We start from the raw sequence: 13156 nt of genomic DNA on the forward strand, positions 1-13156 counted from the left end.
TCCATGCTGCTCACTGACTTTTTTTTTCTATTGAATTTTGCTCAGCTGGAGCAAGCATTACAGATTACCTCATATGCCAATACACTAGATGTTCAATCCTCAGGCTCTCTTCAACTTCTGTGGGCCACTGACTTGGTGGCCTAACATACCACTTGAAAAAAAAATCAAGAAATAAAAAACCTAAAGCACAGTGAAAGCCTGTACATTCATGACCTTCATATAGCATGGCAATGCATTTCAGAGTTTACTTTATCAAACAAACAGAAGGCTGTTTATCAAGCATCGTTGGTCAGGGAAACAAACACCTTACCTGTCATGCTCCCTAATTCCCAATTAGCATTGCTCCAAGTAATTTATCTATTACTCACCACTTATATTCCGAGCCCTTTTCCAAGTTAACCAAGTACTTGCACTATGTTCTTCCAACTGCTAAAGAACAGCTAAGAATAGTTTTCTTCCATTTCTCTCTATCCAGAAGATACCTTCTCCCGTTACCAAATCACATTCATACCTACTTTGCTGTTTACATATTCCACCCCTGGAACATGGAATCAAAGAACTGGAAATTCTTCCCTCTCTTCCTGAGTGCTTCACACAAGCACAGTAGGAGCACATCTCCAATTAACATTTACCCAGCACATTCCACCTCCTCATTCCCTTAACAGATCTGAGTCACAGCCACCAGCAGAAGTGACTGGAAATTAACCTGCTGAAGCAAAAATGCATAAAGTTAGTCATTTGACACAGCTTCATAGAAGCCTACATTTAGGAAACTTGTGAGTTCCCCTTGAAATAATTGAACTTTATTTAAAACGGACAGAACTTGTAAACTGAGGCAGTATCCTGTATTAAGTCCATTGACAGACTATGAGAGAACCAGATGCTGTTGCTGTGACAAGCTCTTCCTTTAGATTAAAATCTTTACGTGCTTTTTTAAGTGTTTTAAGTGTTATTTTAAGTGTTTTTATTTTAAGTCTTTATTTTAAGTGTTATAAAGGTTATAAAACCACTTCCAGTCTATCTCCATTTTTCCAGGAGCGTTACTATTCTCTAACAAAAATGGAAGATGAGCTCTTTTCCCTTGAAAAATTATGGATTAGGCTTGTCAGCACCAATGGATGATTCTTTCCCTCCTTATCAGGGTGGTTTGTACTTCTCTGCCCATTTCTCACTCAGATAAAATAAGCCCCCACAGTAGGCTCTTAAATTAGTGTTCTAGCCAGCTGAATACTGCATTAATAGTTTCTTTCTAAACAGAATTTCTGCAATTTTGAAAATTGAATACTGGTTAAGCAGTAGGTGGTAACTTTAATATCTGCATTAGTTTTTGAATCATAACTCAAAAATCCTTGACAGAATATTAAGGCTTCTGCCTATCTTGCCTATTTGGACTGTGCCACATTCTGTCACGCTCCACCTGCTGGATAATCTTATTACAGCAGGCTTACAGAAGCTTTATTTTACACCAGCGTTGATACATCTACAGTGATAACACTGCTTGAATGTGCTTGATTATATACTTTTCATGCTTTTCCATTCTACTGTTCTCTATCAATACTACAATCAAATGAAATTGTTGGGCAAACTATTTTTTCTAAACATCTCAGGTTAATGGGCCATATTCATAACTAAGTTCAATTTCTGCTAATAGTTATATATGGGAAAGGTCATAGCCCCATGCAACAGCTAAAGGGGGAAAAAATATACTTTATGCTTTTCAGTCTCTAAAGGTAGAAAAGCAGAAAATAACAGGCAAATGTGATTTTAAACCAATATTTAGAAAAAGTACCACCTCTAATTTGTCAAATGCTGTGATATACATGTGTAGAAATGCCTTGCAACTTAAAAAAAAAAAACAACTCCAGAGAACGCCAATGGTAAGCTAATTGGTTTGAAGCGTTCAAGTCCATGTGTGTGCTAGTTGACTTTTCTGCTAGCTACTCCTTTCAGTAAACTTAGTCTAATGAGGATACATTCAAGCTAGAATTAAGCATACAGTCTTCTTTATAGTTAAGCTCTCCCACTTGTTTCAGAAACAATTATTTCTGTCTTTGCAAGTGGAGAGAGAAGTAATTGAATGTGCGTGACATTGGTGTAAAGTAGCATCTGAAGATATTTTTACAGTACAGCACTTACTCAATCACTTTCTTTTACGCAAGTCAAACATTCAGATTTCAAACGATACTGACAGTAACTTTGAAGCCATAATTTCCATTCCAACCCACAAAAAAACATATTAGGTTAGCTCTGCGTATTTGGTGATAATATATTTTATAGTATGCCTTATATATACATTTGTCACCAAATATTATTATTCTTTATGATCCACAATCCTTTAGGAATAATTTGAAAACAATGCAGGGTGATGTACACTTGAGACCTGCAATTCATACTAGGAGCAGTCTTTGCTATTGAAATACTTGAAGAGGCATTACATCTCAGAACAGTCATTTAATCAAATTGAGCACTTAGAATACTTATCGAATTATCAAATTATCAGAATTATTATCAAAATTATCAAATATTTATCTAGAAAAAAAAATGAATGCTGTTTTACACAGCTGATGTTGTAGCATAGGCACTAAAAAATCCCCTGCTGCATGCAGATTGCTATCATTTCAAAATGTCTTAAAGTAAGTACAAGTGGAGACTAAACACACTGAGAAGTTTTATAGGAACATCAAAACAACTTTATTTCTCATGAAGAACTATTTTTTTTCTCTCGTAAGAAGTCCATCTATTTTTGCCAGATCTCCAAGTGAAACTGTTGCAGAACCTCTCCGGGCAGGTTTTGCCTAAGAGTAAAAAAACACGAGAGAAAATTCAGGGCTTTTTTTTTTTTTTTTAAAAGTTATTTTGCAAAAAAACCTTTAAAATACCAGTCACTTCAAAATGTACCTTCAAAGAGAAAATTGTTTGGCGTCACATTACCTGTGATTCATGAAATTTCCAGCCAATCATGTGGAAGATCTGAAATGTTGCAGGTACCGTGCCATCGCTATTTCCATACATTTCTGCCAGGACAGGAAAGGAGAAAATGGAAAGGTATACAGAACATTAGCTTTAAGAAACAATCAGTTCCCAAAACATCAGAACCAAGTATGACATATTCATCATAGTGACCCTCAGTGAAAGATTTGGGACAATAAAAATATCCCTTACTGGTATATCAATATAGTTCAGATCCTGTCATTATAATTAAGGTTAAAAATACCTGTGCTAAAATAGTATTTTTTTCTGTTCCAAAATGGTTTTATTTTACATAGAGGTCGGAGAAAAGACATGGAAAATACATTCTTAAAGTCATTTCAGGTGAACTCACCTATTAAATACTTACCTCGGTATATTGCTGCAGCTGCCAGCATCGTATCCCTGTGAAGCAGAGGTTTTCTGTTCCAAGAGCAATTACTCTCTCCCATACCTAAAAATATGTTTCAGCTTTAAGGAAAAGAAGATACAGCATATATCATGAGTTAAGTGTCATGCACTAATGGCAGGTTTTTATTACACCAGAGTAAGTACAGAATCTTCTGAATCTCACTGTAAGAGTACAACCTACAGCAGGGAAGTTTCTTACCTGTACAGATCCAAGCCTCTTAATGCCAGTGCTTTGCAATTTACTGTTTGTATTGCTAGGAATGATTTCAGATTATTACCTTCCAGCAAGAGTGTTCAAGCATTTAGATTTTCTAATAAAATTTTTTCACCCACCAAGTACAAAGTGTTTGTTCAGACACCACTCGTGTTTTTATCATCAAAACTAAATACCCCAGAAGATTTTTAGTAAGAAATAATCATAAACCTAATCTTAGATAATTCTCCTTAATCACTTACTGTATCTGAATGCTTCTGCAGGGAATTAAAGTTCTATTTTCATTAATGTATTAACTCTACACAACAGCAGATGACCTGAAATAAGATGCCCTGAATTGCTCCATAAGTAACTACTGACTGCATACCAACAACTACTTTGCAATTCATGACAAATGAACACCAACTCAATTGTTAAGCACCACTTTTTTTTTTGTGTGTGTGTTTTCCTCATACTCTAGTTTGACGGTCTATTTATTCTCACTCCAAAGCAGTGTCCTGAACATCCTGTTACTTAGGCAGGCTCACAAGAAAAAAAAAAAGTCATTATGTTGGATATATGCTTCTGTCTTCCTTTCAGGGCTTTTCAGCAGTTTACACTGAGGAGGCTCACAAAGAACAAGAGTAAAAGAGCAACGGGAAATTTACAGAAGACCACAAGTACAAATTTTTGATTTTTCCTTCCCAATAAAAGTGTACTGATGGGCTTACGTTCCTTACGCACTAGTATCAGGAAAAAAGTAATGCTTTCACTATTACAATATGTTCTATTTGAAGTTAATAAACATGCTGAAACTCTTGTGCATCTGTATCGCTGATATGGAAAATGTTTATATGTCCAAAGTATATACTTGCCTTGCAAGTCTTCCATTATCTCAAACAACCCTGGGTAGTTTACTTGAATTTCATCAGTATCCTGAAAGAATTCAGAATCTTAATTTTAGAGCATATCAAATTAAAAACAAAGCACTATGTCAACTTTCAGAGCCTGCTACTTCAGTTCAAACAGAACCACGTATTTCTCAGAAAAATATACTCCCTCAACATCGCTGAAGAATTTTGTCTAGTAGCTCAAATGCAATCAAATTTTAATTGAAGTGCCATTATTTTCTTCTTCTTTTTAGAAGAAACAGCAAGAGTGTTTTTTCAAGTAGGTCTAACATTTTGCGACACATCTCTCCACAAAGACCATGCAAATTCTACTGGGCCACTAGCCAAAGACACTCTTCTGTGGGTTTCAAAAATCACAGTACAGCCAAGAACAGATTTAGTTCAGGCTATTTCAGAAACTTACTTTGCAAAGTGCACTACATGCAGAAATAAGGAAGCACCACATTAGTAATGTACTTGGAAGTAGCATTTCTTATGCACCAGTTCTGATGTTCCACGTTGTTCTGATTTTTTTTTTTTTTTAAATAATTACCACAGTCAGGGTGTTGAAGCCAGTTCTTGACAGGAGATGTCCCAAGTCCGATACAGCAGTGAACGGTGATACATGAGGAGAAAAACCCCCTTCTCTCTCTAATTCTGCTAGCTGCAAAGAGCAGCGAAGCTCATACAGAGTGTCTCCCCCAAACATTGAACCAATAAATACTCCATCTGGCTTAAGAACTTGGTGAATCTACAACAGAAGAAAAATTATATTATTTCTTATATTTTTATTAATACTGCGCAACTAAGACATTCTTAGCTTTTTTTTTTTATGAACTATAAGAGTAATCATTATAATATCTTTAACAGATTTTTCATATTGACTATTCCACAAGGCAAGTTGCACCACCAAAGTTTTTGGTAACATTGCAAGATATATAATCTGTTCTCAGAAGAGACTATTTGTTCTTAAGAAAGAGAATCACTGGAAATTACATTCACAACCAGGAAACACAAAATACGCTATTTTCAATTTTCAATTTTTCAAATTTCCAGATAAAATAATGTATTTCTTTCCAAGCTTGGTTTTATTACTATTTATTTATTTACAACAAATACCGTGAGCATTATAATTCTTATTTTTACTATTCTGTCATAGGGTACTCCTATTTGTACGAACATGTGATAGGATAGTACATATATGTTTGAAATAAAGGAAAACACGTCAAGCTGGAGAAGACATTCTTCACTCCTGTGCCAAAGCCAGGAGATTTAAAAATAAAAATAAAAAGTTTTCATCTGCAAAAAGGAGCTTAGGTAACCCCCAAATCAGATTTTTTTCAGTAACGTTTGTGGTTTTTCTTCCTCTACAAATATTTGCTTCACATAAGAATCAGAAAGCTTTTATCTGATTAGAGTTGTAATTCAAAATAGATAGCTGAGGCAAATATTGAACACGAATTCCATAAACCAGCTTTGGACTAGTTTGATTTAGAAAATGTTTAGAAAGCTATTAAGTGCAACTGACAATGAAATCAGTAGCACTGACTCAGTTTATATTAGTTACCATGATCTCAGCTGTTAAAACTGTAAAATATTATATAAACGTGTTGTTTTGTAGTTATTTATCCTAAACTGCTTTGAGACAATAAATTAATAGAAGTATCAACTGGTACTCCTCAAACTGCCAGAAATATTGCAAAAAATACCCAACTAACATGAGCTATTTATGTATCTATTTTATTTAAAGAACAGGAAACATATAGAGCTCTGAATGGAAGTAATGGCAAGTGTTGTTTTTTATTTTAAAACAGTTACACTAAAAAACAGTTTCTTACCTCTCTAAAAGCTTTAGGAAGGTCATTCACCCAGTGTAAACTGAAATACCAGAAAGAATTGCAGAGTAAATAAAGTTTTGGGGAAAGGCAAAAAAATGTATATGCTAAGTATGTTTCAAAAGTCAAATCAACGAACAAGTTTTCAGGCTGCAGAAGTTCTGAAACACTGGCATAAGACGCAGTGAAAAATAAAGAAGAAGGTACGTGTGCCTTGAGGTAAATAAATAAATATTAAGAACCATCAGAACACCGCTTTTTCTTAATGTATGCTCATGTTGACTATGCAAATACATTTCATACAGCACGACTTACAGCACTTGTTGCTCAATGGACTACTTTTTTGGTATTAGTATGGAAAGAACATTATTTAACATCTTTATCCAAAAAATCTAAGTGTCAATAAATGATTAACGCATACCTCAAGCTGCTAACAACAAGATCAAATGTATCTTCTTTGAAAGGAAGGAATTCCTCATCAGCTACAATGTTGATTGTAGGTACTTCAGATTCTACAGCATTTTTCTAATGTTGGGTTATAATAAAAACATCATCAGATATTTGCTCCTTTTGCTTTTCAGCATTATGGAATTAAGTACATTAACACTGAGAAAGCCACTTACAAAAACATTCTCTGCCATATCAACTTGAATAAGTTTTTCGACTATTTCCTGAAATAAAATAAGAAACTCCGTCAACCATTTGAGTTGTTTTATAAATCGACATGAGTTATTTTTGAACGCTTACTCGTATAAAGAATTTCTAACACTTGATTAAACTTTTCATAAAGCTGAAGATATTTTTCTCCCCTAGTGTGATACTTAGCAGTTGCTCCTTGGGAAAACAGTTGAGGTAAAAGTAGTAAGAACCTTGAGGTTCAGTCAGATATAAACCACAGAATAGCAGACAGCAAAGTCCATTTACAGACTGCATGGTTTATGAAGGACATGCTGTTCTTCATTTTAAAAATCCCCATACTGATAGTTCTTGCTGACAATTAAGTGTGTGCAACAAAGACTGACCGAAAAATATGCACCTCCCAACTGAGGACTGAAAGTTAACTACTCCACAACAGTAGCTTCCCTTGCACTATTATTTGTCAAATCTTCAAATCTAGAGTCCAAGTCTTACGAGGAGAGGTTGAGGGAGCTGGGGTTGTTTAGCTTGAAAAAAAGGAGGCTCAAGGGAGGCCTTATCATTGTGTACAATTACCTTAAAGGTGTTTGTAACGAGGTGGGGGTTAGGCTTTTCTCCCAAGCATCAAGTGATAAGGCGAGGGGTAGTTTGGATATTAGGAGAAATTTCCTTACTGAAAGGGCTGTGCGGCATTGGAACAGGCTGCTCAGGGAAGTGGTTGAGTCCCCATCCCTGGAGGTCTTCAAGAAATGTGTAGATGTGGAACTTAGTAGCACGGTTTAGTGGTGGACTTGTCAGTACTAGGTTAAAGGCTGGACTAGACGCATCTTTGGACTGGAGGTACGTGTACGAGGTTAAAAGTAAAGGAACTTCCTCGTTAGCATTCAGAAGGTTATTTTAACTTACACCAGAGCCCTCCTAGAAAACAGATAGTAGAACACGCGCTTCGAAGCACGACACACCAGTACCTTGGTTAAATGCTGAGCGATGTAACCTCTCCCAGAGCCCACATCCAAAGCGAGAGGGAAGGTCCTGGAGGACAGGCGGAACAAGGTTTAAAGCCGCGCTCCCTCCAGCCCCGCTCCGAGCACGCCTCCAGCTGCCGGGCGGCGAGACCCACCTGGGGATGTCCAGCAGCCTGTCGGCCACCCTGCCGCCGACCTGTGGGGACAGCCTGCCCGTCAGCGACACCGGGGGCGCGGTGCCATCCCCGTCCCCATCCCCGTCCCCGTCCCTACCCCACCTCCTCCCGCAGGTACTCGCACTGCGCCCGCTGCGCCTGCACCGCCGCCCAGTTCTTCTGCTTCCGCTTCAGCCGCCGGTCGAAGGGGCTCAGCACGCCCGGAGAGGCGGCGGTAGGGGGCGAGGAGGAGGCAGCGGCGGCCGGCGGCACCCACAGCCGGCGCCCACCCCACCTCACGGCCCCCCGCCGCCACACACGGCCCGCCGCCGCCATGATGCGCGGCGCGCACCCGCCCCTTCCCCTCCGCCCCTCCCCGAGCATGCGCGCCGCCGCCATTTTGCGGGATTGGCTGGGAGCGGGCTGAGCGCTGCGGCCGCCGTAGCTGTGGTGGCAGCGCGTGGTGGGCTGAGGTGAGGTGCTGCCGGCCGGTGGGGGCCGTTAACGGTTTTAACGGTCGTTACCGAGTTTTAACGGTCGTTACCGGGCGGTGGGCGCGGGTCAGTGGTAGGGTCTGTTGTTGGGGGGCAGCCTGAGCTCGCCGTGAGTCCTTCTCCCACCGCCGCCCCCAGGGTTTGGGGCTTTCCCTGCGCGTTCCTTGGGGAATCCTTTTAGATAGAGGTTACAAACTTGACTTTATTAATTTTTTTTTCCAGTTATGTATCTAAAATTATACTTTTTCGAATACAAACTGCTTTCTTTTCTTTCATGTTCTAGTTACCCAAGCCTCCATTGACACCCAAAATGGCATCCCAGCAGGAAATCCTGAGCGATGAGCGGTTCAGCCGCGTCACCAGGGATCCCAGGTTTTGGGAGATGCCAGAAAAAGATCGCAAAGTCAAGATCGACAAGCGGTTCCGAGCAATGTTTCACGACAAGAGGTTCAAGCTCAAGTGCGCGGTGGATAAAAGAGGGCGCCCTGTTAACTATACCTCTGTGGAGAACCTCAGGAAGTTTTATGCCCTGTCAGAGTCTGACTCTGAACTTTCAGAAGATGATAGTGAAGTATGCACAGAGAAGAAAAAAAAGAAGAAGAAAGCTAAGCCTAAAGAAGAAGTAGATTCTGTAAAACCACTTGCTGATGGTCACCCTAGGAAAGAGAGTAAACTAACCAAACAAGGGGCGGACCGAACGGGTGAAGCCGTGACAAAACTGAATGATCAAAATGAGGGGCAGAAAGTTGCATTGAGGACCAAGTTGAAAGAGGACTCTAATAAAATTGTAACAGAAATTGATCACTGTCAGGGAAACAAGGACCTTTCACCCCCATGGGAAAACAAGCAAAGAAATGAATCAGGAGGAAGATTGGTTTCAGTTCAAAACAAGCAAAAGCCTTCACGGCCAAGTGGTGCTAAATCAGAAAAAGCTCCTAGGAAGGATCATTCCCTAGGAGGAAAAACAAAAGAATCAGGTTAGTTGTTAAAGTAACAGGTAAATTCACCTATATTTATATGTGTGTTGTTGCCATTGTTTTATCCATAGAAAATATATATTTTTTTTTCCCGCAATATCAGCCATGGAATAACTGGCTCGGGTTCAGTGTTGCCGAAGAATCAGAGTTGGTCAGCTGCTCACAGAGTTGGTGCTTGTCCTTCTGTAACATTGTGGACAACGATGTCCTCTCCTTTGCTGGAGCTGAAATCGTTCGTTAGGGTAGTTAGAAAAGTAAAATGTATTGTATTGCATACATTTGTGTATTTGCCAAACTGAATATTGAATATAAGGTCTGATGCCATGAGAACTTAATATAAACAGTCACTAAGTGAAAGCATAAGAAGAGCAGTGTAAGCCCTTAGTACAAGAGGGAGTTAGAACAGGTGATTTGAACTCTGTTTATACTATCTCTGTGCATATAGCCTGTATTATTAAAACCCAACTTTTAATCTGTTGATTCTGTATGTATAGTTAGAATAAAATAATAATAGTCTGTTAATTCGCTAATACAACTGTAGGACTGGAGAGCAATAAATTAAACAAACTGAAGAGGCAATACTGATGATTTGTTGTTTGTACTTCCATGATATAGCCTGTTCTTGTGTTATGTACTTAAGAGGTTTTGTAACTCCATACAAAGTAAACCTTTGTTTTTTCATCCTTGTAAAAGATCTTATGTAGTTACAGCATAAAAATGGATATTTAATGTTTATATTTTAGGGACTGTGCACAGAGACACCTGTGATGAAAGTGATGTCAGTGAAAGCCAATTAGAGGAAGAAACTTCTGAGGGAGAAAACTTAGAGTATGCAGAAACAGAAGAGGAGTCACAAGACGATGAGGAAACAGGCGAGGATGAGGAGTCAGAAGATGATGGAGAAACAGGCGAAGAAGATAGTGATTCAGAAGACGATGAAAGTGATATGGGGCCTGATCTAGCTAGAGGTATAGGGAACATTGAAACAAGCTCAGAGGATGATGAGGACTTAGATGATCTATTTCCAAAGGAGCCCGAGATTGAGCATTCATGGGGTGAACTAGATAAAGATGCGCCTCGTGGAGATGAGGTAAAACTACATCTGCATGTGGAAAGTTGCTATGTGATTACCTCAAAGACGTACGTTGTTATGAGTTGATTGTGGATCTTCATTTATATAACTGTTTGTGAAAGTATTTTTCATAGCGGTTTTTCAGCATTTCTCATTACAAAATGCAAGCCATCCTGAAATTGGCTGAGCATGAGAGACCTTGGGCATTCTCTCCTGTATTCCTCTGCATCTAAGCAGAGGCTCATCTATGAATGTTACCTGCAAGTGAAAGAACGAATGGAATTGAGCTTTTTAAGAAATTCTGGAATTTAAGTAATACTGCTTATGTTTATTACTTATTCTTTTCCACTTTTCTATTTTGGTTTTTTTGATTCGTACTTGAAGTTAAGAACTTAGTAGACAACGAAGCAGGACTCACACAGTTATTTTATACGAAATCGCAGTAGTGTGGTGCTGTTGTAACACTGATATTTATTGCTATTATGACTAACCATGTGGTGATAACCCAGTCCTAAGTGCTGATGTTATAAATGCAGTCCTAATTCCGTGGTTGGTGCAGTCCAGTGCACCAGTTGGTGCTTCACCATTTGTGACCTTTTATCTGCTCTGTTGATTGCTGTTTCTGACCTTTGCTAGTTTAAGAGATACTGAGTCTTGGGGAAAATACTACTTTTATGTTTTCTGCAGTTCGTTGCTGACTCAATTTTTTTAAAGAACAGTTGCTAGAGAGTTGTGTATTCCACAAAGGAGATGGGAATTAAACTTAAAAACTTTGTCCTGTTTTTTTCTCCCATTCAGATTACAAGCAGACTGGCAGTTTGTAACATGGATTGGGATAGGCTGAAGGCTAAGGACTTGCTGGCTTTATTTAATTCTTTTTTACCCAAAGGAGGGACTATATTTCATGTTAAGGTAAGACCTGATTTCTAAAAGAGGTAATGACTTTTACTGGAAAGAGGGGGGAAGCCTGCAAAGAGAGGGAGTTCTGTGGAAGAACCAAACGAGAAATTAACGTGATAAATGAGAAACTGTATGTGTTGCAATTTAACTAGCTGTGTTAGAATTAAATCACAGAATTGTAGAATATCCAGAGTTGAAAAGGACTGACAGGGAGCTGGACAATTGAGCCCATCTCCTGGCTCCACACAGGACCACCCCAAAATCAAACCCTATGTCTGAGAGCATTGTCCAAATGCTTCTTGAACTCTGTCAGCTTGGTGCCGTGACCTCTTCCCTGAGGGGCCTGTCCCAGTGCCTGACCACCCTCTGGGTACAGAGCCTTTCCCTAACCCCGAGTCTGACCCTCCCCTGTCCCAGCTCCATGCCGTTCCCTCGGGTCCTGTCACTATCCCCAGAGAGCAGAGCTCAGCGCCTGCCCCTCCGCTCCCCTTGCGAGGGAGCTGCAGGCCGCCATGAGGCCTCTCTTCAGCCTGCTCTGCTCTGGGCTGAACGAACCAATGGACCTCAGCTGCTCATAAGTCTTGCCTTCTAGAGTCTTCTAGAGTCTTCTAGACTCTTCTCAGCAAAGGATTTGTATGTAGAGATAAATTCTGAAGGTGTTAACACCTGGTCTTTATGAGGCTGGCTCCAAACGCTGTTTTGCTGAGCCTAACAGTGAAGTTCTCCGAGTCTAGTAGACTACATTTCTGTAGCTAGTTTAATTTTCAGTAGCCTATGGGGTAGATTACTCAACCTTAAACCTGGCAATTTTCAAGTGCTTTACAGTCCCTTTTATCATTGCAGAGGTTGGTTTGTTTTTCATCAATTTTGAGTTATTTATAAACTGAATAATTTCTGATAGTTAAGTCCTATTTTTCTGTTTTTAGTATCTGCTTCCAGCAGAAGTTTTTTGAGAAACGTTATTACCGCAGTCCTTTTTGAAATGGGCCACAGTAAGATGTCAGGGCTTCTGTTCTTCATCTGTCTGAAAACATTCCCATTTCTAAATCTGTTTATTCCAGTCTTTTCCGTACGTTAACACTAAGAGGGTATTAAAGTTTGTGGAGTTGATGGCTTTATCTTTCTTTCTCTAAAACCAGTGAACTCTAAAAGGCTTGGTGAGATTTTTTTCTTAATTGGTATACATTATGCTGCTGCAGTTAAAATTTGTTTTTGTGATGTTGTATTTGTAGATTTATCCTTCAGAGTTTGGAAAGGAAAGATTGAAAGAGGAAGAACAACAAGGACCTGCAGAACTAGTTGATCTTCCAGAGAATACCACAGAAAAAGACGGGTATTAATTTAATCTTCAAATGAGAGATAGAAGTCTTAATTCCTAGTGAAAAGCTTGGTCAGCTGCTTTTTGCAGATTTTCATTTGTGGGAGTCTCCTGTGGACAAATTAATTTTATCTTTTGAGAGAGATTTTAAATCTGACCCATGTACATTGTCAATGCATTGAATAGATGCGTTATGATAAAACTTGAGAAAATTTTTGTATTGATAAGTGACTTGAGAATTTGTATTACGTAGCTCATTGCAGTAATAAATGGAACAAATGTGTGGAGAGCTTAAAATGTTTTTCTCTGCAAATTGCCGTTCATACAACAAACTCCGTTTGTT

General features: G+C 39.0%; 2 protein-coding genes across 4 annotated transcripts in view; one reads left to right on the forward strand and one right to left on the reverse strand.

The window, feature by feature from the left end:
* Window positions 1-2667: 2667 nt before the first annotated feature.
* Window positions 2668-8466, reverse strand: NDUFAF5 (NADH:ubiquinone oxidoreductase complex assembly factor 5). 3 transcript variants are annotated; one of them, XR_013949287.1, is made up of 11 exons: window positions 8176-8466; window positions 8053-8093; window positions 7901-7964; window positions 6920-6967; window positions 6718-6821; window positions 6300-6339; window positions 5015-5212; window positions 4447-4507; window positions 3338-3438; window positions 2932-3014; window positions 2668-2795 (listed from the first exon to the last, which is right to left on the reverse strand). XR_013949287.1 is itself a non-coding variant. In XM_080587163.1 (11 exons), exons 1-11 carry the CDS (start codon window positions 8449-8451, stop codon window positions 2709-2711), a joined length of 1086 nt encoding a protein of 361 aa, XP_080443289.1. In that variant the 5' UTR covers window positions 8452-8466; the 3' UTR covers window positions 2668-2708. The 3 variants fall into 3 exon arrangements, 2 of the variants coding, with proteins under 2 accessions (XP_080443289.1, XP_080443290.1); XM_080587163.1 differs by having other exon boundaries at window positions 3338-3421; XM_080587164.1 differs by lacking the exons at window positions 7901-7964; window positions 8053-8093; window positions 8176-8466 and adding an exon at window positions 7607-7884 and having other exon boundaries at window positions 3338-3421.
* The window catches only part of ESF1 (ESF1 nucleolar pre-rRNA processing protein homolog), a 30967-nt gene continuing 26212 nt past the window's right edge, over window positions 8402-13156 (forward strand). The window contains exons 1-5 of the mRNA XM_080587146.1: window positions 8402-8525; window positions 8830-9523; window positions 10267-10613; window positions 11394-11507; window positions 12728-12828. Coding sequence (XP_080443272.1) covers window positions 8857-9523; window positions 10267-10613; window positions 11394-11507; window positions 12728-12828 — 1229 coding nt within the window. The 5' untranslated portion in view covers window positions 8402-8525; window positions 8830-8856. The remainder of the gene's footprint in view (window positions 8526-8829; window positions 9524-10266; window positions 10614-11393; window positions 11508-12727; window positions 12829-13156) is intronic.

This window comes from Anser brachyrhynchus, assembly GCF_964034855.1.
Source record: "Anser brachyrhynchus genome assembly, chromosome: 3".
NCBI classification, from domain to species: Eukaryota; Metazoa; Chordata; class Aves; order Anseriformes; family Anatidae; genus Anser; species Anser brachyrhynchus.